The 23,730-nt window shown below is 41.2% G+C and overlaps 2 protein-coding genes across 3 annotated transcripts in view; one reads left to right on the forward strand and one right to left on the reverse strand.

Moving 5' to 3' along the window:
* SLC2A12 (solute carrier family 2 member 12) overlaps positions 1–4,099 on the forward strand; it is a 30,540-nt gene extending 26,441 nt beyond the window's left edge. The window contains exons 4-5 of the mRNA XM_054280020.1: positions 1,939–2,071; positions 3,858–4,099. Of these exons, the coding sequence (XP_054135995.1) occupies positions 1,939–2,071; positions 3,858–3,954 (230 nt within the window). The 3' untranslated portion in view covers positions 3,955–4,099. The remainder of the gene's footprint in view (positions 1–1,938; positions 2,072–3,857) is intronic.
* A 5,331-nt stretch (positions 4,100–9,430) lies between these two features.
* On the reverse strand, positions 9,431–23,730 carry TBPL1 (TATA-box binding protein like 1). Of its 2 annotated transcripts, none has more exons than XM_054279905.1 (7): positions 23,570–23,730; positions 17,710–17,896; positions 17,012–17,094; positions 16,049–16,112; positions 14,232–14,335; positions 14,038–14,132; positions 9,431–11,129 (listed from the first exon to the last, which is right to left on the reverse strand). In XM_054279905.1, the coding sequence occupies exons 2-7, from the start codon at positions 17,842–17,844 to the stop codon at positions 11,059–11,061; spliced, it is 552 nt and encodes a 183-aa protein (XP_054135880.1). In that variant the 5' UTR covers positions 17,845–17,896; positions 23,570–23,730; the 3' UTR covers positions 9,431–11,058. The 2 variants fall into 2 exon arrangements, with proteins under 2 accessions (XP_054135880.1, XP_054135881.1); XM_054279906.1 differs by lacking the exon at positions 23,570–23,730 and adding an exon at positions 23,431–23,513.

Genomic DNA, 23,730 nt, shown 5'->3' on the forward strand with positions numbered 1-23,730 from the left:
GCCTTCGTAGGCTGAAAATACATAATGTTTAGGATTAAGTCCTGTATCTTCTGAAATCAATGCAAGTTCTGTTCTAGATCAGACCACAGCTTTTCTGATCAGACATTTTTAAACACAATCCTTACTTAATTCCTTTTCACAGGAATGTTTCAGCTGTCAGAAAATTGTCTTTAAAAAAATGTCTTTGTGAGGTTAAAATTTGAATTTGAATCTAAGAATGTGGAAGACTACCATGTATGACTTCTAATTTGATAATAATCAAATGGGAAGGTTAAATGCTGAAATTTATTGATTAGCAAATTTATTTTTCTAATTTGATATTATATGAGGCTTTGCAAATTTTAGTTTTCAGTCTTATTGTGACAAAAATGCATGCTGAAAATCAAAATATATAAGAGAGTAGAAATTCCGGGTTTCCCTTAAGTCTACATTGCTCTCCGCCAGAGGCAATCAACTCACAAGAAATCAAGGTAGTTTTCACCCTGTTAGATGTTTTTCAGGACAGATTTGAAAATTAGTGTGATCTGTTACTATACTGAGTTTCGCGATTGGATTTTCTTTCCAAAAAAAAAAAAAAAAAAAAAAAAGCAAGAGAGAGAGAAAGAAAAAACCCACATCCTCCATCCTGAGTACTATCTTGATTAAAACTAGGAAAGCTAGGAAAAATATGGCAGATAAAGTTCACTGCATTCACATTCACTTTAATTGGATCAAGGGTCTTCTTCAAAAGGAAACCATCCAGTTACTCCCACTCACTGCCCATCAGTTTGCATCACAGAACTGCAATCCTGAACTGCACAAGCTTTTGGACAAAACCAAACAAGAAAATGCATATTGTAGGCAGTCCAGCTGCCAGCACTTGCTCAGTCCTGGGACCAGACCTGATTTAATTTTAAGGAAATGTCTCCAAAACCACCTGGTAGACCTCAGGTGCTCAGTGTCAGCTGTTTCACTGGGAGGTCCTCTCTTGTCATGCAGCGTTACTTGTTAATGTACATCTCTCTGTTATCCTGGTCTCAGTTTCACAGACTGTAAAGCCCCAGTAACTCCCTTGGCTTAACTGGGTCTAATCTGGATTTATGAAACTGTAAGTACAGGAAAACATGCATTCCTCATCTATGGCAGAAAGGCAGGATTGGGAATTCTATTGTCAGATGAACACACTTGGAGGTCACAGTGGCCAGCAGCATCTGCCCATGGCTGCTGATGCAGAGGTACCAGCTGGATCAGAAGCTTCAGCTGCAGTTTTCAGCTCATGACACAGCTGGCAAATGTCTCAACTGCCCAGGTTTATCTGGCAGATGTCTCAGCTGCCCAGGGGGCTGCAGCACACTGTTGGGTTTGTACACACTTTACTTTCCAGGGGCTGCAGAGTGCATCCCTAGGCCCGAGGATCTACCTGGCCCTGGACTGTAGGCTCAGAAAACCACCAGTTCTTGGATGGCCCCACTAAGAGTTCACTCTTGGATCGCTTTCTGGCACAGCACCCGTGACTCTCAGTGGAAATGCTGGGCACTGACAGGTGGGGAGGATTAGCTGGAGACAACTGTAATAGTGTGAAAAATGCTTGGAATTACTCCAAGAAAGAATGTGCACCAAAACCAGACCTAGGCAAAAATCCAAGGCACTCATGATCCCCACTGCCTTCCCACAAACCAGTAACAATGGCTACTCACTTTTTTCATCCAGATTGCAAATAAAATAAACCAATAGGTTCATGCTAAGTGGACCAATATGAACTCGTTAATTTTCTTTCATAAGGAGTATTAGAAAAAGCAAAGCCACTCTTCTTTTTCAATATATCTGAGCTGAGAATAGCAGCCTGGCTTCTTTCTAACTTCTCCTGTGTATTAGGGGCCGTATCCTCTAAAACACAGCAACAGGAAGAAAAATTGCACTATTTGAAAATTAAAAAAGATATGTTTTCTTCCTTTGTAGAGCTCATTGGCTTGTCCTGGGTGTGCTTCATTTATACAATAATGAGTCTAGCATCACTGGCTTTTGTTATCATGTTTATACCAGAGACAAAAGGATGCTCTTTGGAGCAAATATCCATGGAACTAGCTAAACAGTAAGTACCAAGCATGTGACTACATCCCCCAAGTGTCAGAGGGACAAAGCCTTTCAGCGCCACATACTGGAAAAAAATTAAACTATTGAAAAAAAGGAAACTATTGGGGAAAAAATTGAAACTAAAGTAAAATTCTGATTCTCTCAAGGCTTGAGCTCGCACATGTTGATCTCAGCCGCCTACCAAACATTTTGTTGGTGCTGAAGGACTGTCCCTAAGGGCAAGGTGGGTTTTGAGCACCCCTTTGAGGACCTGCAGCCAAGCTTGGCTCACCAGCACTTTTGCTGTCTGGCATTCCGGGATGGGAGGGTGACTCTGATCCTGCATTCAGGACTGTGTGTTTTGGGTTGTATGCAGAAAATGGGAGGGAGAGATCCTGTATTTCAGATTGGCTTGTTCTGATGTCGCTTCAAGGCTCCACGTGGATTTTGATAGCTGTGATAGATGAGCTTTTCTTGTGTCTTTACTAGATGCTGTAGACAGGTGAGGGTCAGTCTCTTCTCCCAAGCAACAAGTGACAGAACAAGAAGAAACAGTTTCAAATTGCATCAGGGGAGGCTTAAATTGGATGTTAGGAAAAAACTCTTCACTGAAAGGGTGGGTAAGGTGTTGGAAGAGGCTTCCCTGGGAAGTGGTGGAATCACCACCCCTGGAGATGTTCAAAAATTATCTAGACTGGTATTTGGGGACACGGTGCCATGGTGAAGATAGCAGTGTTCAGTTAACAGCTGAACTTGATGATTTCAGAGGCTTTTTTTTGACCCAAACTAACCTACGAGTCTAGATACTTCATTATATGTTAACAACTTAGTATCATCCTGTATTTGTACTTTTTAGCTTACGGGAGGATATTTGCAACTCAGCCAGGCACGAAGGAGCTTGTTTATAGACTAATTAGCTGACGGACTAGCCACTGTGCTGCCGCTGGCCCTCGGGCTGTCCCTTCCCCTCCCCTCAGGGAACGGCGCCCATCCCTGCCGGAGCGGGAGCGGGAGCGGGAGCGGGAGCGGGCGCTGCGGGGAGAGCGTGCGGCGGGGCCGCCCCCGCGCGGGCAGCCGGGGCAGCGCCGGCAGCCGCCGCAGCATCCCGGGACATCCATCCCGGGACATCCATCCCGGGGCATCCATCCCGGGGTATCCATCCCGAGTAATCCATCCCACGGGATCCATCCCAGGGCATCCATCCCGGGGCGGGCATCCCGGGACATCCATCCCGGGGTATCCATCCCGGGGTATCCATCCTGGGGCATCCATCCCGGAGCATCCATCCCGGGGCATCCCGGGACATCCATCCCGGGGTATCCATCCCGGGGTATCCATCCTGGGGCATCCATCCCGGAGCATCCATCCCGGGGCATCCATCCCGGGGCATCCTGGGGCATCCATCCCGGGATATCTATCCCAGGGCATCCATCCTGGGGCACCCATCCCGGGGCATCCTGGGGCATCCATCCCGGGATATCTACCCCAGGGCATCCATCCCGGGGCACCCATCCCGGGGCATCCGGGGGCATCCATCCCGGGATATCTATCCCAGGGCATCCATCCCGGGGCACCCATCCCGGGGCATCCGGGGGCATCCATCCCAGGGTATCCCGGGCATCCATCCTGGGGCATCCATCCCGGGCCATCCATCCCAGGGCATCCATCCCGGGGTATCCATCCCGGGGAATCCATCCCAGGCATACATCCCGGGGCACCCCGGGCGCTGGGGTGGCTCTCCGGGGTGCGCTCTGCCATCGGCTGCCCGCAGTGTCCAACGCGTGCGGGGTTTTGTCCTTCTGCAGGAAATACGTGAGGACGCCCTTGTGCGGGGTGAGCCAGCGCAGAGAGAAACTGGTGCCCGTGGAACTTGCCAAGAGAGAGAAAGAGCAGCTCTACTAGACGCGGGGCAAGCAAAGCAGCCTTCACCAAAAGACTGATTAAATAAAAGGAAAATGCTCTGTGATGCTCACACTCTTATGGGACATGTGGTATTGTTATTATATACAAGATATTCTCTCTTTTATTTCTTGGTAGAACTTCCTTCAGTGGCAGTTTACAGCCAACATTAAAGGTTGTTATAGTTTACAACTAACTGGAAATCTGGACTCTGTTTCAAACCAGGATCCCTCAGATCCCCTGAGATTATGTCTTGCATACAGGAGGTGAATGGAAATTGGAATATTGCACACAATTCTCCTATTCATATTCAATGACACTTCAGTCTGGAAGAAGTGCAAAGGAGAATCAGAGTGCCAGGGAGAAGAAAGAGTCTCAACAGGAGGAGCCTACCAAAGACAGGTTGGTTTAGGCTAGCAAAAATGGGTCTGAAAAGAGTGAACAATTCTCTGTCGGTAAGTCAGGGAAAACAATGCTATGGAAAAAATACTATGTCAAAAAAATGGACAACTATGGAATCCAAAGGGTGACATTAGTGCAGAACTACTGGCATAAACTTTTTATAAATTAATTTAGGATTCAGCTTAACAAGATTTGAAAAATGATCTTGTTCAACGGAACTTAATTATTTGCAATGCAGAGTACAGTCACCTTGCAAGAGGAATTTTGCATACATTTTCTCAGTAGGGCCAGGATTCAGTGACCTAGGAAATACTCCTCAGCAAACATTGTCAGATTGTTTAATGTGGGACATTAAATGCATCACTCCTACAACTATCTGAAAAGACATTGTAGCCAGGTGGGGGTAGGCCGGTTCTCCCAGGCAATCAGTGACAGGTTGAGAGGAAATGGCCTCAGGTTGCACCAGGGAAGGCTCAGGCTGGCTATCTGGAAGAATTTTTTCACTGAAAGGGCAGTTAAGCATTGGAATAGGCTGCCCAGGGAAGTGGTGGAGTCATCATCTCTGGAAGTGTTCAAGAAATGACTGGATGTGGCACTTAGTGCTGTGGTTTAGTCAAAGACTGAACTTGATGATATTGGAGCTCATTTCTACCCTTGTTGATTCTATGATTTGCATAATAAATTAATCTAAACTGACAATGGCCTTACAGAAGAGAAGAAAGAGGATTTCTATGGCCTCATTTCCAGGAAAGTTGGAAACTCTGAAACGTACCAGAGTTGATGCCAAAATAATTTTATTTCTTAACACAGGTCACACTTTGGCTTTTGGACTCAGAAAGTGAGAATTGTATGGTACATGGCAGCTCGCAGGGAGTTCAGGAAGGAACCATAATCACTGCAGATCATAAATGATGTCCAATTCTTGGTTACTGCTTAGCAAGTGTATCCTGAAGTACTCAACAAGTCTCTACAAAGGGCTGTCCAGATGGCTCCCATAAAAGAACATTGGTATTTTTTATTTAGTGGGTTAATAGATGTTGTTAAGTGTGATCAGTAGATAAATATATATTAGCAGATAAATAAATGATTCTTTGTTTAAAGGAAAAAAACCTAAAACGTGCTTTAAAAGCATGTTGGCTGTCTCTGTGGCCACTAAGTGGCATTTCTTCCAGCACTTCATTGAGGCAGCTGGAAGACTGACAGAGTCAGCTGGAGTGCAGATACTAGTTTGAACTAAGCACATGATCCCACTTTATTTGCTGTCTCATAGCATTAAAACCACCTGACTGTGTTCTGCACTGAAGGAAAAGTGACTTACTAACACAAATAAAGTTTTACTTCTGAGCAAAGCAGATCAGTTCTGATCAGATTCTCACATGGTCACACTTCTAGATACTGACATCACAAATTTATATGCACAAGTCTAGTCAAGACAGTGAGCTCATGGTCAAAACCTGAAAAAAACTATTGAAGTCAAGGTCATTATTTGCCTGAAGTCACTGAAAATCTAGCTACCTCAGGATGAGAGCCTTAACTTTATAGCGCTGATGTCTATGAAAATCTCTTTACCTGCTTCATGTTTATGCTGGGGGATGGTTATCAGTATCATGCATTCTAATGAGTCAGCTTCAGAATGAGAAATATTAAGGTGACTCTGGGTAGTCTTCCAGATATGCTGCCAACATAATACTTATCCTAACAACTACCTGGGATTAAATGCAGTAATATTTAGTATTACTGTATTTTAAGACTATATTGCAGGAAATTAATCTATCTCTTGATCCTGGACTTTACCAGGTAGTGGACTATTTGCATTTCCTTTTGCATCCCCATTTGCTCTGGCTGGTACTGTTTTCTGATAGCTGCCTCCAGATAGCAGATGTTTGCACAAACAGTCCAAGCCTGTACTGGCTTTAAATTCTATTACATTGTATTTAGTGAAAGAGGCTTCTGCAAAATCTTTCTCAGCATTGCAGCTTCCCAGACAAACCTCTGCTGTAATAAATTTTCTGAACATTCTTACAAAACCAAATTTAACTCAGAACATACCATAGAAATTGTCTCCCCAGTTTACAGGTTTTGGGATCATTGCAAACTCTTCTAAACTTTTCCTATGCACATCTAGTTAGTGCAGAAACAAATAAGTAAAAATGCCATATTTCTGAAGAAGGGATAGTTTCAATACTGCTTTTACTGATGAGACAGTGATAGACCTTCAGATAACTCCTACAAGTGATGGTGCTGTAGTCAAGAGTTTTTAAAATCATTATAGCTAGTCTCAATTGTAGTCCTACAGACTTAGCCTTATATAACCTATAAATGAAGCCATAATTGTACAGTCTTTTATAACAAAGCCTGCACATCTGATGACACAGAGCTGGCATTCACCATCTCATCAACTATGAAAATACAAGGAGAAAAAAAGGATACATTTCAAAAATCACATCCCTGGATCTCTGAAGCACTCCACAAAGAAATTTGTCCCAGATCTAAAATTATTCAGTATCTTCACCAATAGACAGGGTTACAGAACAGAATATGCTTATTAAATATGCAGGCAACACTAAGCTGGGAAAGACTGGGTTGGAATTCAAAATTTTGCAAATCCGTGAAAAAAGCAGCATACAATTCTGAAAATGAAAGCACAAATTTCTCTGGTAATGCTAACTGCAAGTCAGAGAATGATAAAATGGTGCTAGAAATGGCAGGAAAAGTGCCAGTAGCTGTGACAACCCACAAATCAGCAGTGAGTCAGAGTTATCAATCTACTGTCCTTAGTGGGGTGTATAAATAGAACCAACCCTTCTCTCTAAAGGATGTGAAATGAACTTTTTATGGCACTGCCAGTGCTACAGCTGAGCACTTTGGGGAGTTTTGCATGGGATCCACATGGAGAAATCAGGGACAGATGAGCAGTGCTCTAGGAAACATGGTCACTGAGGTCACTGAGCCAGAGCCTGGGTGGAGGCACCACAACACAGCAAGGGAGCAAATGCCAACTGGTGCTGATGGGGAAGGGGGGCTGTGTGCACACACAGGAGAAAGCATCAGCAGCAAGGCCTGTTCTAAACTGAGGCGGGGACCTACCTACTCAGAGCAGTAGGAAAAGGAGTGATATCCCTGAAAATAAGCATTCACCAGCAGATGCCCTTCATCATCAGAGGTTTTAAAATGTAGTTTTCACAGCTGGAGGCTCCCTTAGAACTAGAAGGATAGGTGGGCACACATTTCAAGGGATCTTTTATTTGCTATTATTCTCTTCAATACTACCCTGCAAGTTTGGTAGTGTGCTTTTTGGCTCTGTTATGAATTGTTACAAAGGCTTCAAACTGCTAGCATGGATCTAGGCAGCACTTCAAAAGAACCTGTGCTCATTTTAATACATTGCAGCTCATTATTAGCTTTCATTTTTGTTCTAAGAGACAGATTTCACACTATGTGACAGTACTAACAAAGCAAAATGTTCCTCTTTCTCCACAGATAAATCTAGGAGACACATATGCTTCATAAAAGCTCCAGATATTCACTGGTAGCACTCAAGAGCTTTGTAATTTGATTCGAAGAGGCAAGCCTAATCTACAACAGCTATTGTAGTTGTAATGGCCAAATCTTCATTCATCAGTTTGGGACTACACTTTGTCCCTCAAAACCTATTACAATTTTGTTCATTGTTCAAATATCTTCTGCTTTTTCCTTTTTAAAATTGTAATAATAATAACTAGTGTTCCCTAATGGTGGTTTGTTCATTGCTCTTTGACTATGCACAAAATCCTTATTTATGTCAGGAGTGCCAAGGTCCACATTATTTGATGCAAACTGGAAAACTTAGGTGTAGCAAGCTTTGCTACACATAGCATGCTAGATTGAATTCCCTGACTGTTGAACTCAACCTCATAATTTCATGGTTATAAGCCCTCTAAGAAGCTCAAGAAATGGGCCCATGCAAATCTCATGTGGCTTAGCAAGGGGTTTAACAAGGTGCTGCACCTGGGTCCAGGCAACCCCTGGGATCTGCACAGGCTGGGAATGAACAGACCGGGAGCAGCCCTGCCCAGAGGGACTTGGGGGGTTCTGGTGGGTGAGAGGCTGGACATGACCCAGCAATGTGCACTTGGATCCCACAGAGCCAATTGTACCCTGGGCTGCATCCAAAGCAGCGTGGGCAGCAGGGCCAGGGAGGGGATTCTGTCCCTCTGCTCTGCTGAGAGCCCACCTGCAGGGCTGCATCCAGCTCTGGGGTCCCAGCACAGGAAGGACATGGACCTGCTGGAATGAGTCCAGAGGAGGCCACCAAGATGATGAGAGGGATAGAATATAGGTCCTATGAGAAAAGGCTGAGAGAATTGGAATTGTTCATCTGGAAAAGAGAAGACCTAACTGGAACTTGCAACTACCCAAAGGTAACCTCTAAGAAAGATGGAGAGGGACTTTTTACAAGGCCATGTGGTGACAGGACAAGGAGGAGCAGCTTTAAACCAAAAGAGGGTAAGTTTAGATTAGGTATAAGGAAGAAATTCTTTACTGTGAGGATGGTGAGGCACTGGAACAGATTGCCCGGAGTTGTGGATGCCCCATCCTTGGATGTGTTCAAGGCTGGGTTGGATGGGACTTTGAGCAACCTGGTCTAGTGGAAGGAGTCCCTGCCCCATGGCAGGGGGCTGGAACAAGATGATCTTGAAGGTGCCTTCTAACCCAAACTATTCTCTGACACCTACAGAGTTCCAAAAGGCCTTTATGAACATACTACTTACAACTTATGGCAAAGTTTTGTTTCTTTTTGCTCTGAGGGGATTTGGTGAAGCATCTCCCATACTACTCCTTCCTTTACATACTTTCTGCATGAAGTCACTATGGACAGCCCCAAGTTCTACATCACCCCATCAGGCAGATGAAATCCGTCATGCCAGGCATTTGCTTCCTCCAGCTGTTCTTCCACCTTTTCTTTGGAAGCTGTGATTTCTGGTACAGTAACAGCTCAGTTTACTATTTTTAGCACCCCCTAGGATGAAACATTACCTGCAGCATGCAAGAGCAGTGTTACATTTCTCTTCGGTGAGATAGGGAAAAAAGACATAAGTACATTTATACATATTTATTGTATCTTTTTAGAAGTAGCATTTGCAGTTACTTTTAAGCATTCACCTCTCTTCTGCTTCAAATGTGCATTTACTGAGAGAAACATCTACTGGCTTTCAAGTCCAAGATTAATACTAATAATAATACATGCCAGAATCAAGCTTCACTGCTTGTTGGCAGCTCCTGTCATCAAAACAGTATACAGTAAGAAGAGTGTAGAAAAGGTCTGTGTTAATCATTCAGCAATAGGCTGGGGCTGGATTAGAGTGACCACAACATCTTCTCCAGTTGAAGCACAACAATTTTCCTGAAGTTCACATTTAAAATTTTTCTTTTGCATTGAGTAGGTGGACAAGGCAGTTGTTTTTTCTACAGTAGCTTCATAAGTTGATAACGCAATTAAGCTATTAGACAGCATCCAAGGGTGGGCCACAAGGATGGTGAAGGGTCTGGAGGGGAAGCCTTATGAGGGGCTGAGGTCACTTGGTTTGTTCAGCTTGGAGAAGAGGAGACTGAGGAGAGACCTCATTGTGGTCTTCAGCATCCTCACAAGGGGAAGCAGAAGGGCAGGTACCGATCTCTTCACTCTCGTGGCCAGTGAGAGGACTTGAGGAAACAGCGTGAAGCTGAGTCAGAGGACGGTTAGGACAGGTATCAGGGAAAACGTTTTTCACCCAGAGGGTGCTTGGGCACTGGAACAGGCTCCCCAGGGAAGTGGTGACAGCACCAGCCTGACAGAGTTCAAGAAGCATTTGGACACTGCTCTCAGGCACAGGATGTGACTCTTGGGGTGTCATGCACAGGGCCAGGAGTTGGACTCGGTGATCCTGATGGCTCCCTTCCAACTCAGCATATTCTACGGTTCATCTACAGGAAAACACTTGCTGTAGATCTTTATATTTAGAAATGTCTTCTCTTCATGTAACAACAAGAAAATACTTAAAGTCTGGCATGTAGTTAAGAGAACTGGGAACAAACCAAATTTCATCCTCAGATAAACATACGTCACTACTATAGATTTCAATCTAGCCCAAGCACAAAGTTTTACACATACTACAAACAGAAACAGAAGGTATCAGCAAAAGACTATTCTTACATTGTTTCAAATTAATTTGCAACTATACAATTTTAATTGTAATATAAAAAGGGAAGGAATATAACAGAACAGGTATGAAGAGAAATATTTTCCAAACTTTTATTTGTGCACATTCATCAGGTGAAAAAGGTAACTTTTACAGCTTCTTTGGTGCCCAATATTCAGCATACAAAAATGTAAAAGACTATTCACAAATAAAACACAAGCTCAAGCTAAAAAAAAATGTCTTAAAGGTAGTGCACATCGTGACAGCTTTGCTTATGAATACACAGAAATTACTGCAAAAATAAATAGAATGTCTTTTTAAAAGCAGCAATTTCATATCTTGTAAACTTCCGTTTTTACAATACAGCACTGTTAAGAGTAAAATCCAAAAGAACTGGAGTCTATACTGTGGCCATGAGCAAGTAAAAGAGTCTGTATTCCTCTGCTATGGTTGGTCCAGTTTTCCTTTTTGCTTTTAGTCCAATGTGCAGCAGTCTTTGAAGGTGCTCGGTTAGGGAACCTAACCATCAAGTGGTGAATTACAAAATTTATTTCCTGCTTTCAAACACGAATGGATAAATCTGTTCCACAGCACTGGCAACAGCCTTTACGTTTGGCCCTAAGACACAGTTTAAAAAAAAAGAAAAAAAGGCAGTAGGAAGAGAAAATTCAGGGAATCAGAAATTAAAATAACAACAGTACCTTTAAAAAAACCTTAATATTATTAGCAATTGCAACTTCATACCACAGACAATAACAAGTTCTCCCCCATTTCTCCTAACTTAACAGATTTTCTCTGATCGCTTTTCATGTGAAAGTCTTCTTGTAAATCTGCAAGATGTTCTACATTTGTCAATGGATAATTACAATTAAATAATACTGTCATTTAATTTCATAACAACTTGGCTGATTTTCAATTTACTGGCTTAAACAGCCCAGAGAAGAGGCTGAGTGGCAGAGGTAAATTAGTTCTTTTACTTATGTCAATCTTCTAAGAATTTGTATTTCTTCAAGCCTAGCCACTTTTCGCTCTTGCTTTAAAAACCTACCAACAAGAGCTACTGTTAAATAATGCTGTATTTAACTGAAGTACATTTCAAGCAAGGTTATTATAGGTTTGAAAATTATAAACTATTACTTTCTATCCCAGGTTTTGCAAATAGCTTCATCACTGATCTCACGACAAAACCTGCAAGCCAGGGAATGGTTTTATCATCTCAGGACGAAGCATATGAAGGTTATCTAACATGATCTGTGACTGTCCAGGCAAAGAAAATGAAAAATGACCTAGCAATGCTTGCTAGTAGTACCAGACCACTTTAGCCAATGAAAAACTAAGATTTCAAATAAGTGAGCAGTAACATCATGTAAGATATTAATTCTGAATAGAAGCTTGGTGATGCAGGTAAAGGAGAACATTAGGAGCAACTTCTCATATGCTTTGATGAGTAGGAATGCAGGGTTTTTGTAACCCCACTTTAGACTTCAAAAGTTTCTTCCAAGTATAGAGAACTGTTCAAAACTACTCCCAAAAACAACAACTTAAGCATAAGTTACTTAAGTAATTATTGTTTTACATGCTCAGTCAGAAAGCAAATGGAAAAGAATAGGATTCTTCCTGTATTTTCAAACTGGTTGAGTGAAGCGTCCAGATAAAACAAGCCTAGTGAAAGATACCTGTCTTCTGGGTAGATACTGCACCCTCCTTAAATTTGTCTGCTATTAGAAAAGAGAGTTCTCAGGAAAGGAGAAGCCTTCAAATAGTGAGAATATGAGTAGGCAAATAGTTCCAGCAAAAAAAATACTACTCTCTCTAAGGCTGAAGAGGTATAAAAACTGGATCATCATTCTAGGGCATATAAGAGAAGGAAAGAACAAACCAAAACAACACAATCCCCATAAACAACCCCTCATTTATCATTTTGGAGTCAAAGAAACAATACTTCTTTTTGTTACTTTCATGAAAGATGGTAAAAATCACATGCTAGTGATTTTTACTGTCTTTCATGAAAGTAATAAAATCTTTTTAATTCTTGTCTCAGGAAAAGAACTCACCTGCCTCGGTTTTTTGTAACATTTCTAATTATCTCAAAATTCTCTGAGGCAGAGGTATTACAAGTACTAGTACTACAGAAACATGAATCTTTAGAGGAAACTTCATCTCAGCACACTTGAGAAAGAGTGTACTAGGGCTGAAAAATAATTTAAATCATTTTTAGAATAAGAAACATAAGACTCAGAACATTTTTTTCCTCTAGAAGAGGCAAAGCAGAAGCCTAGAAAATCAACAGAGGTCTGAGTTAATTTTTCAAACTCACTGCAACAACTAAGCTAGAAGGATGTAAAACTTCTATGTTTACCATATTTACCTTCCTATTTGAAAAGAAAATTTCTCAAAATATGGAAGTGATTCTGTAAGCAATGAAGTAATAAGAATCTTATAGAGAAGCCGAATCTCATTAGGAGGCTGACAAGACATGCTGAGAGCTTTTTATTACTGTAGTGATACTGCTTCTTATTTATTTTAAATTTAGTTTCTAGTTTCGGCTAGAACAATTGCACTGTTCCCAACATATACTGCAATCTTGAAGTACTTTTTAGTCCTTCATTTTTAGATTACTGAATCTGATGGAAGTTTGTCTTCTTTAGAAAACACTGCTTCCAATATTTTGTGGGAAATGTTCTGCATAGACATAGGCATTTGAATTAAGACGTGAAAATAAAAGAAATCCTTACTCAGCTTCTGAACCAGCAGCTAAGCTCTAACAACTGCAAGACATAATTCCTGCAAACGTGATACGAAATGTTTTTTTTGTTTTGGATCATTTTAACATGTATTGTCTGAAAAAATGACTTCTTGTACCTGGACACTGGTGGTGGATATCTCACAAGCAAACAGAAAAGAGAATGAAAAATGAAAATGATGAAGAGAGAAGAAAAAATTGCTAGCCTCTCCAAGACCCAGAACAACCATGTCTCGATTACATGGGAAAAATCACTGATGCCTGTGATTCAGCGGTTGTTCTCTTAGCTGAGCTTTAAAAGAAGAGAGCACAAGTCTGAAGAACTGTAAATTATTGGTCAGCCTCATTTATGCTATGCTATACAAAGTGCTATACTATCCTGTGAGTTTCCATAAATCTGCAGTTTGGAAATACGTATTTATGAAAGGGATGTTAATGCTAAATGCAGTGTGGTTAACATCTCTACAAACAGAAGAAAAAAGGAAGAAAATTCAAATATTTAAATAAACAATAATTACCTGCATTCTTAAGTGCTACCTTACTTTTGGTTTCATTAAAAAAACATTCAGTCTAACTAATTTTTTGAACCTACCAATAATAATACTTTCTCTACAACTCTTCTGGCACTTTCACTCAAAAACAAACAAGGTGCTAGCACAGGGAAACTAAATTCTTTCAACACAATTGTTTGACTGTTTTAAAAATCTTGTTTTCCCAAACCTACTGGCTCTAAAGTTAAATATTCCCAACAAGTTAAATATTTATTTTTTGACATTAAAATACCTGTAACTGTGATACTGCCTGTGGAAAAAATCTGTAAGGTAGCTCTGAGAGATTTTATTCTGTAACACACGGCAGGATGAAGTTCTGGTTCATAACTAGAAAACAAAATGAAAAGTAAAAAAGAGAGATCTAGAACTGAAAAATAAAAGATTAAGAAGTAGTCCAGGACTAAAATTCTTTAAAATCCTACGTACCTCGCATGAGGTCTGTTATTCTTCGTAAATTCTGGCAATCTTATCTCAAAGGGCATGTTGCACACTGCTAAAACATTCACAACTTTAAAATCTGTGAAAATTACCTTTTCAAAAGAGACAGGAAAGAAGACATTAGAATTTACAGCAAGTCAGATGCATGGGTTGCAAAAAAAAAAAAAAAAGACAAGGCTACTACTGAGAATATTTTGATGGGTCAAAATTAGAATCTTCAGACTGATGCTTTTCTAATATGCATCTAAAGAGTACTTCATGGACTCAGAACATTTACATTATCCTTCTGTGGTGGAGTAACTGCTGAACTAGATACCTCACAGTTGTATCATGGTCACTACAGCAATATGGTTAGAACAGTTTAAGGATGAGACACAGAAAAAACTCAAACTGATGTACTAAACACCTCCCCACTGAAAATAAACTAAATTTGACAGCTCATGGAACATCAAAGTAAGCAGAGGAAAAGCTTAAATAGTATTGCAAACATCTTAAATGCCTTGTTGCTATATACCATTTGTATTAAAGCTAAGAATAAGAAAAAAGGTGACAACTTTTGCTTTAATGTCCAGTGGCGAGTAGAGCAAACTGGTTTTCTACTTTGTAACTTTCTGAAATCCAACCCAAACTATTTGAATAATGTTCAGTTATTCTCTACCACAGACCCTTTAGATGACAACAAAATAGCCAACAGACAACTGCTATACAAAAAACTGCACTGCTGACAGGTCAGTGTTGGCAATGTCACTGGGGAAACTTTTGCTCATTTTCTGAGGTTGCCTAAACATTAAATGACCGTTCTTCGTCAATTTACACTTAGAAATATAGTTGGAAAGATAGTTAGAAAGAAGCAACTTAGCCTTAAATCAACTTAATCGTCAAAATACAAACTGCTCACTTTATGACAAAACTTGGTGTATCCACCCTGGAAGTACTTACTGTGCACCTCACTGACTTAACATTCCATTCCAACTTTAAAGGGCTGGGTTCAAAGTACACATTTGTGACAGTAGGAATGTCACACTTTTGCTGAGTCTGATGCAGCATTACCAGCATAGGCTGCCACCACTGCCTTCATGTACTATAATCAAAAGTAGTCTTTCCCTGAAAATGACAGCTGCTGTGTCTATTTAATTGTCTGTCCCTAAACTGAATCTGTGTTTAAACAGTACAACAGACTTTCAGGAAGTTTTAGAGCACCAAGTCGTGTAATTTTAAGTGGTTCATGTTGCTGTTTTTCAACCCTTACTACGAAATGCAAGTGGTGTTTCTGACTGGCAATGTTAACCCAAACCCAGATAAAAGAGGGTGTTTCCTGTCCTAAGTATTTTATTTGGCATATTTCCAGCTGTGCAACATGACAGTGCAGGAGCACTTTTCTCCCTTCCTCTTTAATTTAAGAAGCTCAAACTTGCCCTTATCCAGATGGGAATGTATCTGCTATTCCATTAGAAATGAGTGAAAATTATGTTCAAATTACAGTAAAGTTTCAGCATTTTCCAAATAAATCTTTTGAGACATTGTAAATTCTATCTAAGACACATCTGTTCATATATTAAACAAATTTTGTAGTTCATTATCCAGTGAAGAAGCACCGCTCTGAGCTGCCAAACAAAACTCAAATCCACAAAACAAAACAGCTTCTCTTTAACCACCATCTGGAAAATGTATTCCTACACAAAAGGGCCATTTGAGTGAAAACATGTTAACTGCTAAATCATTATGCTCCCTCCTCTTTGTTTCTTTCTAAAAAAAAAACTACCAGCATTGCTTGAGTCATGCAAGTCCTTTTCCATCAGAATTACCTGAAAACCTAGTTTCTGTAGACTACGAGCTAGTCGTCTGGCACCAAATTTAGCTTCTTCTTCACTATAAAGGAGAAAGAAAAGGATCTAACATTAGCAGAAATAGAGTATATAGTTGTGCACACACACACACACCACAATAGCTACTCAGATTACAAGATGAACCATTATATAATGTAGCACATCAACCGTGATCTCACGGACAGCCTTCACTTCATCCTACTGTAAGTATTACATTTTAACTAGATAGACATTCCAATGGAGTCCTTCATGCCCTATTTGCAGAGTAGCTTGGCACTTGGCTCAAGCTGAAGTGAGAGACATGTTTTAATCCCACATGGTTTTAAGTACCCTTAGCAGATAAATAAGATCATGGGTAGTCTGGAGTTAACAGCCGGAACAATCCTCTTTAATTTTGGAACAGAGATCATACACACAAAGTATGCAAATTTACTCTTTTACCTTAACTAATCCTTACTTTGAAATGCAGACATATAGTAAAGTAATTCAGCTCTTAAGAGTTTAATGAGTGTCAGATGTCTCTGAACTGAGAATCTGCTTTTGCTTCTTTTCAGTCCCTCAACATAGTAAAACTTGATTAAATTCAGGTGGATTTTTAAAAAAAACTAAAGAGATATCCTCGGGAAAGGTCATCCCTTCCCAAGTCTCAACTTCTAGCTAAACACACAGAATTCTTAAAGGCTTCTCAAATCTCCTTAGGATTTTCTTAACAAGGCAGTTTTCCCTGCTGTTCTCCCAAGGTGGCTAAACTGATGTTAAGATTTCAACACTATCTGACACAAACACTTCACATAGAAAACTTCCTCCCAAATCTAGGATCTACATGTGATGCAGTGTGAGCCAATTTAAGCAGCAGTCAGTACCACCTCTTCTTCATTTATAATGTTGTATTTTAAAATACACTAGGATTTAGAGGTAGGGAAAGAATCTTCATGAACTCACCTTGTGGCTCCTGTGCAAATAACTTTTCCTGAGGACCAAATTGTGGCCGTAATTCTAGGTTTCCTAAGCTTCATTAAAACCTTCTAAAAGAGAAAAGTAGAAATATTGGAAATTAGCAGCAATTAAATTTCATACCAGAAAAAAGAAACCTGTTACCCAAATCAACTAAAGTTACACTAAAACTCCCATTAGTTTTGATAGGCTTGAACTGCTCCTTCACCTCTTTCAGCACTTAAAAAGCCTAGCTACTGAGAAGAGCAAAATAAGCATGAAATAGCCAATGATTCAGTGTACACAGAATAGATTAAATGAAGGCATTTTTCACTGAATAAAAAGCTGAAAACTACAAGCACCATGCTGATCTTTTTCTAATTACAATGATTTGGCATTGCTGACTCTGTATCAAGATATATTTTCTTGACACAGCCATCACATTTTGGGAGGCAAAATGGACCCTGATGTCTAAGAGGTCTCATCACATACCTTGTACCCAATATTCACCTCACCAAGTGCTGTCTCCTGAGACAGCATTTCATCACTCCCATTTCTGTACAAGTAACTAAATACCTACAGCAACCAAAATAGAGAAAGAAAATTCTGCTTTTCTCTATCCACCATACACAGGTATTAGGCAGAAGAATGTGTAGCTTAAGAAACATTTCTAAAAACAGATAATTAAGGTATGCTGAATTTCTTACCCCAACATCACGCTTGTATATCACATTTGCTCCCTCTAATGCAATCTTCCTCAAGTTTAAATGACATCTTGTTCTAAAAACACACACTACATTTGTGATTAAAATGTCCAGTGCAACATCACTGTCTGCATCCATTGGGGTGATTTACAACTCAATTTTCCCACCAGCTCACCACGAAGATCACATCCTGAGAAGGAAAAATGATAAAATTAAACATACCAATAGAAAATTGCCTGTTAATGCCATGGTATACATTTGCCCCTTAAAAGAGACAAGAAGCAGAAGACACGACATTCTGACTCATTTAACAATGTGAGGGGAGGGGGACGTCTACATCCTTTGTGCTCGAAAATAGGAGGTAACTTGTTCAAAGTTGCCAGACTTAACAGAAATGAAGTGCACAGACACATATATATAAAAGAGTATTTTCAATTGCCAGTTAAATATGTTACAATTCTTACTAAGTATATTAAGACACCGTAAAGATTACTGAAACTTCTTCCTAGCTCCAGTGGATAATCTTTCCTCAGCTCATTTGAGGATGTCATTAGACACCTCAGGAAAATACACTTCTCTGACTGCTGAAGTTGATAATTCTGAACAGTTTGACATTTGTGTTGGAATGGATGAGCCTATGAATAACTTTGAACTAACACCGGTTACACAAACTGCAGTCTGTAGACAGCCTGCTACCACAGCTTTCCCATCTTCACCCAGCACTCCTGGCCTATCTCTCCCAATAATAGCTCAAAGCAAATTACACAAAATGTCCTGGTGGCAGCAGCAGCCTGGGCTGACTGTCTGCACTGCCCACAGGAAGGCACTGTACAGGCAGAGTGAGATGGAATGCTCCTGAGGAAAAGCACAGATAACTGTGAACGCATGGGATGGCCGCCCAGTGCATGCACTGCAAACCTAAGGCACCCAGGAAGCATCCATGCTCAAAGACAACACTGCTTACACACACCTCGCTGGGAAAGAGAATCCTAATTCCAGCAGCTGGGCTACCACTCATCCCAGCCCAGCATCTCTTCTGGAACCATACAAAGCCAAGACAGCAAGCATCTCAAATAGATCTCAGGTGAAGAAATGTGAGGGGACAAGAGCAAGATCATTGGTATACAGTGAAAAGGACCTACATAAATATTTTAGCAGTATCTCATCTAAAATAAATAAAAAGGAAAGCAAAGAAAAAAACCCAAAAATCTGTCACATATGTGAAATGCTCCACATGGTCACTGCCATGGAAGAAGCAGGACACTGTGCATCAAGAACAATAACATACCTAACAGACTGTGATGTATTTATATAACTTTAAATGTTTTGGCCTTATGTTCTATATTAAAAATCTTCAAGATACAACATTAACGCTATTATCAGTATTTTCATCTGAATTTGCCTTCCTAAACATCATGACATAGTCTGTAATGGAGAACTCAAGGTGCATCTTCAACTAGCACTCACTGACAACACAGAAGTAACAAACTACACAGCAGATGTGCACAACGAACTGCGTCAGCTGCTGTGGTGGTTCTTGCTTACACTCTGCAGCTTGTTCCCTGCTGAAAGAATTATTCTGTAATTGTTGGCTTGTCCAATATAAGAAAAGGCAAGATGAATGATAATACAGAAAAGAGATGAAGAAACAGCAAGAGGAAAACATAAAAACCAAAGGTTATGTGTGGGGGTGGAGGGAATGCAGGCAAAGAAGAGAACAAACAGTAACTAATTAGTACTCTCAGATCCCTTTATTAACCTTTTTTATTGAACCAAAAATTACATGAATCCTCAAAGTTAGAAATTACTTATCCCATCTGGTTTTGATGGACTACTACAGATTGGGAAAGTAATTTACGGCACCAGATCCAAAGATAGCACATGTGCAGATTTTGAATGGCATGCAGGCAGGGCCAGCACAGAGCTGGAACCCGTGGCATCTTCAGAGCGGCATTTGTTTTCCACCCTGGCTCCAACTCCTGGCTCTTACTGGAACCCAGGAAAGATTGTCAACAAGATACCTCCAATCAGCAGCATCTCCCAATTATCAGCAAGGATCTGCTGGCACACTCAGCCTCCATCTACATTCTGAAAGAACATCAGAGTTGTGCATAACACCACCAAAAGGTTGCTAACATCTAAGCAAACCATAGTATTGTATGATAATGTCCCCATAAAACATGGCTTGTCTTAAAAAGATCCAGGGAGAAAAGTCACATGCTCATTCAGAACAAAGGAAAAAGTGGTTGCAAAGAGAGGAAAATTACAATTTAAAAGGAAAAGATCTATTATTAAGGCAAAAAGGCGGCTGTGGAGCTGTCAGTAAGGATGTTTTCAGCAATTACAATGTATCTTGGTTAGAAGTACAATCTACTTGCATAGATATTAAGATGAGAAAAATTACACAGATTACACTGGTGTGCCTCCATTTTAATTAGCCATGTTCTGAAAGCTCAAGACAACAGATACTAGGGGAAGGGCTTTTTAATTTCAACTTCTACATATTATGTCAATGATTTTGAACACACCCATTCCTAGTAAGCATACAAATACAATGTTAAAACTCTTCCAAGGCATGGTTTGGAAAGATTGGGTAAATCAAAATGTTTCTAGGCTTGGATATTTGTGATCAAGCAGCAAGCAAGCATTAACATATCACAGTCTTTGATTTAGGCATTCATTTTAATGCCTCACACCTTACTTACAAAAAGGGAAAAGAAATCTACGGAGAAGATCTCCTGTTACCTTTCTTTCGTAAGCCTTAAATAACTTTAAATTCAGAGGAAGCATCAGAACAAAAGCAACTTAAACTTTCCTAAAAAATACAAATACATGGACTACATTAAAAAAACAAACAACTGAGGAACATATTTGTTAAAAAGGTCTAACAACATCCAAGAAAGAAATATCTTGCTCTTATTACACGTATCTCCAGCAAGCATGACCAGCTGGAACATTCTGATCCTTCTCTTTCCCAGCTGTCTCTTGTATTCTCTGCTATTCATACACACCACCATAGCACTGACTGTTATTTCCCAAAACCTGAATTTCTGCATTTCCATATCTTTTTTGCAAAATGGGGAAAATAGTGTTCCTTACTTATAAGCCTATTTATATCCCATACTTATGCAGTTACACTTGCAGAACAGAGAGGCTGAGTAGAAACCAAACATCAGGTTCTTTCCAGTTCTGGATTTGTAAGTGCTTAAGTTGAGCTCAGCTTAGATTTTGTTGATTAATTTTGCCCTTTGAAGGTTCTCTCATCTGAACTGTAGAATTTTGGCAGTCTAAATCTCATTTCTAAAATTATGTTTTGCCAGCCAATGCTAATTTAATAACAGGCTAAATTTGAAAATAATTTGTCTACATGTACAGCATTTCTTTTAGATTATGTACTTCATTTGACTTTCTCCAACACAAGAAACTAGCTGACTTTGATTTCAAATTGTTTTGCACCAGCTTAACACAATCTATCCCGACAGAGGAAACTGAAAGCTGAAATACCTCTCTGCAGAAGTTTGCATTATTTTGTTTTATCAGAGAAATTTTAGAGGATTGTTCTTTCTTTTCAACATAGATTTCAGAGATATATCTGAAAAATTACCTTAAGGGGAAAAAAATAAGGAAAAAAAAGCAGCTAGATTAATAATGATAACACATAAATAAAAACAACAACAGAAGCTGATGCAAGGATATTTGACACTGTAATGTATCCTACTCTGAAACTAGAGAAACTCCACAGAATAAGAAATACTTTGGAGGGAGGAATGAACGCTCAAGCTCTTAAAGCATTACCTCTACATCCACTGTTAGGATCACAGACATACTATTTTAGATACTCTATAAACACACGTGAAGACAAAACACCCTGCACGGAAATCTTACAATCTTAAAAAAGCCAGCAGTCTGTCTTCAGAAAGTTCCAAACCAACCACAGCACCATCATCAAAGAAAAGGGAAAGGCACTTGGGATGGGGTATATAAACAAAGTATTATTTTAAGCTCTTGACTACCTTTGATCCAAGAAACTCAGAGCTGTAAAGGTAGATGGGGGATATCTAACAATGGTTATGTTAATGTCAGAACAGTTTAATAAACACCTTTTTCACCATCACCCTAAGTATAAGCAACTTTTACTGGTTATTTTTAACCTTTCTCCAAAGCAGTTCACAAACTGACCAACTCCACAAAGAATTCCAACAGCCCAGCTGAAGGGATATTGGTCACTACTGTGTCAGTAGACATTCGTCAAACTAATGTCTGGAAGGCATCTTTGAAGAAGTTAACATGAACCTCTACAGGACGTTTCCATATTAGAATGGAGAATAAATAAAGTCTGCCAGGAATGGAGAGAGATGATTACATCCTTCCACTGAAGATGTACTTTTAAAGATTTGTGTTCAGCCCCTCAGGAAACAGGTCCATATGAAATGCTGGAGGTGACACAACTCTGAAATCTGCTGGAATCCTTAGGCACACTAAGATCACAGCGGCTGGTGAATGACTCCCTGAAAACAATAGCAACATAGTTACTATTGTCTGTGCAGAACATCCTCTGCTCCAAACAACTTTCTTAGTTACAGCCACTGAAGCTAGTGGTGCATGCTTTTACTTTCTGCTACAACGGCAAGTTAAACCATGCCTAAAGCAAAAGGCCATCTTAAAGCTACTATTCTCACCTTTCAGGATCTGCAGAGTCATGACTATTTATATTTTGAGGGAGAAAATTTTCAAATACGTGCAAAGCCAGTATCTAAGCAAGGATTTGTTCAATTAGATCCATGCACAGAGTGATAATACCAGCTATATCAAAAGCAAGTAGGACATCAATCCTGCTCTTGGATAAGCCCACTGCATCTCCGTAGGGTTGTCCAACAGAAATCCATTTGCAAGAATAAAACCAAAGAGCATATGGAACAAAACAAGAAAGAGTATTTTAAATATTTCATTACACGCCATTTTCCTCAAATCTTTCTCTCATCAAAAGGTCCATTCATATTCAAAGCAAGATGCATTTGAACTCAAGTTTGTGCCATCTTTCCCTTAAAACATCCAGGCGTACTTGACTGCTAAGCATCAAGAAGAATCCTTTTGGTCTTTATAATATGTGGAAAATCATCCTAAGTACGACAAAAGTCCGAACCAACAAGTTCGGTGGCCATTCCAACATGATTAAACGTCGTAAGAAAAGTAAAAATGTTTAGCTGCAACAAAATATTTTAAGGCAACGGGTAGCCTGTCACCCCCTCCCAGTCAAACATTTTTACCATTTGCACGTCCCAGCTGAAGAAGCAGAGTACCCTTCCTATTCCCGCAGCTGGGAATCCCACTCAAAGCCCTATACGCGCCAGCGTCACAACGCTCTGGTCAACAACTACTCCTTCTCCCCCCTCAACCCCAGCCCGAAACTTCTGCGGCCGGCACGGCACAAACAAAGCGCAGGCAGCAGGGCGGCCTGGCCACGCCGAGCTCCGCCGCTCGGCAGCGCCGGCTGTGCGGGCATCGGCCGCCGCAGGGCACGGGGCCGCCACAAAGCCCTCGGGGCCGGGCGGGCCGGCCGGGAACGGGCCGTTCCCCCGCAGGATGCCCTGCCCCTTCCTCCTCTCCCTGCCCCGGCGGCCCCGGCCACGCACGCCCCGCTGCCCCGGGCGCGATCGGCACCGCGGCGGGAGGCACCGGCAGGGCCGCGGCGAGGCGGGGGAGGCCCCGCGCCGCCTCCCTCACCTCGGCCGGGCAGGGGCGGCGGAGAGGGACGGGACGCGGGGCTCAACGGCGGCGGCGGCTGCGGCCGGGCCCGAGGACCCGAGACGGCGGCGAGGGGGAGGAGGAGGAGCGCGGCCCGTCGGCGGGCGGCGGCCGTTACCGTGCGGGCGGGCGGCCGTCGGGGCGGGGCGGGGCAGGGCAGGGCGCAGCGCGGTGCCGGTCAGTGGGTGCCGGTCGCCCGGCGGCGTTCCGGGTGCTGGGCCGACTCCCCGCGACAATAAACATCCCCCAGCGCCGCGGGCATAGACGCGGCGCGGCTAG

This window comes from Melozone crissalis, unplaced genomic scaffold, assembly GCF_028551555.1.
Source record: "Melozone crissalis strain CALT ecotype California unplaced genomic scaffold, PUWL_Pcris_2 ptg000027l_1, whole genome shotgun sequence".
Lineage (NCBI taxonomy): Eukaryota > Metazoa > Chordata > Aves > Passeriformes > Passerellidae > Melozone > Melozone crissalis.